This window comes from Elaeis guineensis, chromosome 6, assembly GCF_000442705.2.
Source record: "Elaeis guineensis isolate ETL-2024a chromosome 6, EG11, whole genome shotgun sequence".
Lineage (NCBI taxonomy): Eukaryota > Viridiplantae > Streptophyta > Magnoliopsida > Arecales > Arecaceae > Elaeis > Elaeis guineensis.
The window spans coordinates 123257894-123259343 of NC_025998.2; the positions used below are offsets into that span (position 1 = coordinate 123257894).

Below are 1450 nucleotides of genomic sequence, written 5' to 3' on the forward strand. Positions count from 1 at the left end.
TTGCACACGAATCTCAACGCTATCAGAACGGTCAACGGCAAGCCTAAGCTACTCTCCTTCAGTTATATTATTTTATGAAATTAGAAAAACGTCCACGAGTCTTCTCCACACGTTATACAGGAGTCAGAGCGCTTCCATCATCACGCTATAAAACGTCAAAATGTCGTCGATATATCGCCAGTTTCAATGTCTTCGTTTTATCCATTTCGTGCGAAGAAACACGGAAATAAAAGGAGGAAAAAAAATAAAAATTCTATAATTTAGACAAATCTCTTTCCAACAAAATAAAAAAAAGGCAAATTCCCGCCATAAAAACCCCATTTTCCTGAAGCCGGTTTGAATTTATATAGAAGAGAGAGAGAGCAGTGGCTAGCTTTCTTTTGTCTCGTTTCCAGCTCTTTCCACATTATCCACTTAAAAAATTTCCCCAGTTTTAAATATTTTAAGCGATTAGCGACGCGAGGGTCTGTTCGTAGGCGGAAGCAAAGCCGCCACAGGCGGCGACCGGCGCCGGTGGCAGGGGAGAGGAGAGCAGGCGAAGCTGCCGGACGACGAGGAGGCGGCGCAGCTCGGAGAGACGGCGGCTGAGTGCGGTGGACTCGGAGCGGAGCCGATCGTTGTCGCGGCGGAAGAGGAGGCAGCGATTGACGACATCGACGAGCCGATCGGCGAGGGCCTGGTTCTCGGAGCGGAGCTGGCCAGCTTGGCTCCGTAGATCCTCGAGGTGGTGCTGCTTCCGCTTGCGGGAGCGTCGGGCGGACTCGCGGTTCGAGATCCTGCGCCGGCGCCGGCGCTCCTCGGCCGGCGAAAGCGCCGCCTGCTCCGGTTCTTCTACACAGGCGGTCGAAGACGGAACCGGAACCGGAGCCGGAGCCGGAGCTGGAGTGGGGTCCGAGGACGGGGCATGCCAGGGGGGGAAGCTGAACTCGCCTTCGAGGGCTGGAAGGGGCTGGGAGAAAATTTCGTCCAAGGACAGCATGGAGGACCTATTTGTAAATTAAGTTAAGGGAGGGGAGGGCAAGAGGGAAGAGGGAGAAAAGGGAAGAAGTGAGGAAGAGGGGAGGGGAATTTATAGCCGTGGGGAACGAGGTGTGTGGGACCCACCGTAGAGAAGGGTCGATGACGTGGCGGGAGGAGGGGGGGTGGTCGTATGCATGCGGCGGGCGAAATTACGAATACGGCGGCCTTCAACCTAAGAAAGTGCGTCGAGGGCCACTAAGTAGTGGAAGAAACAAGGTCTCCGGGTTCTTTCTTTCTTTCATTTTTTTCCCGCCACCAGTTACCACCCCATTCGTGTGAATATGTGCGTGATTAATTTGGGTCCCATATGAGATGGGGTGTTACATAAACTTTGGTTAGATCCGATTAATCTACTTATCTGCATCCCTAACCATCGCATATTGTGTTTTATGAAAGCGATTTTATGATACCGCATGGAGATTTATGCGAG

General features: G+C 52.3%; 1 protein-coding gene across 1 annotated transcript; it reads right to left on the reverse strand.

Annotated features, from left to right (window-relative positions):
- Nucleotides 1-229: 229 nt before the first annotated feature.
- On the reverse strand, nt 230-1029 carry LOC105060061 (uncharacterized). Its single transcript, XM_010943650.4, has one exon. The coding sequence runs from the start codon at nt 977-979 to the stop codon at nt 443-445; it is 537 nt and encodes a 178-aa protein (XP_010941952.1). The 5' UTR covers nt 980-1029; the 3' UTR covers nt 230-442.
- Between the last annotated feature and the right edge of the window lie 421 nt (nt 1030-1450).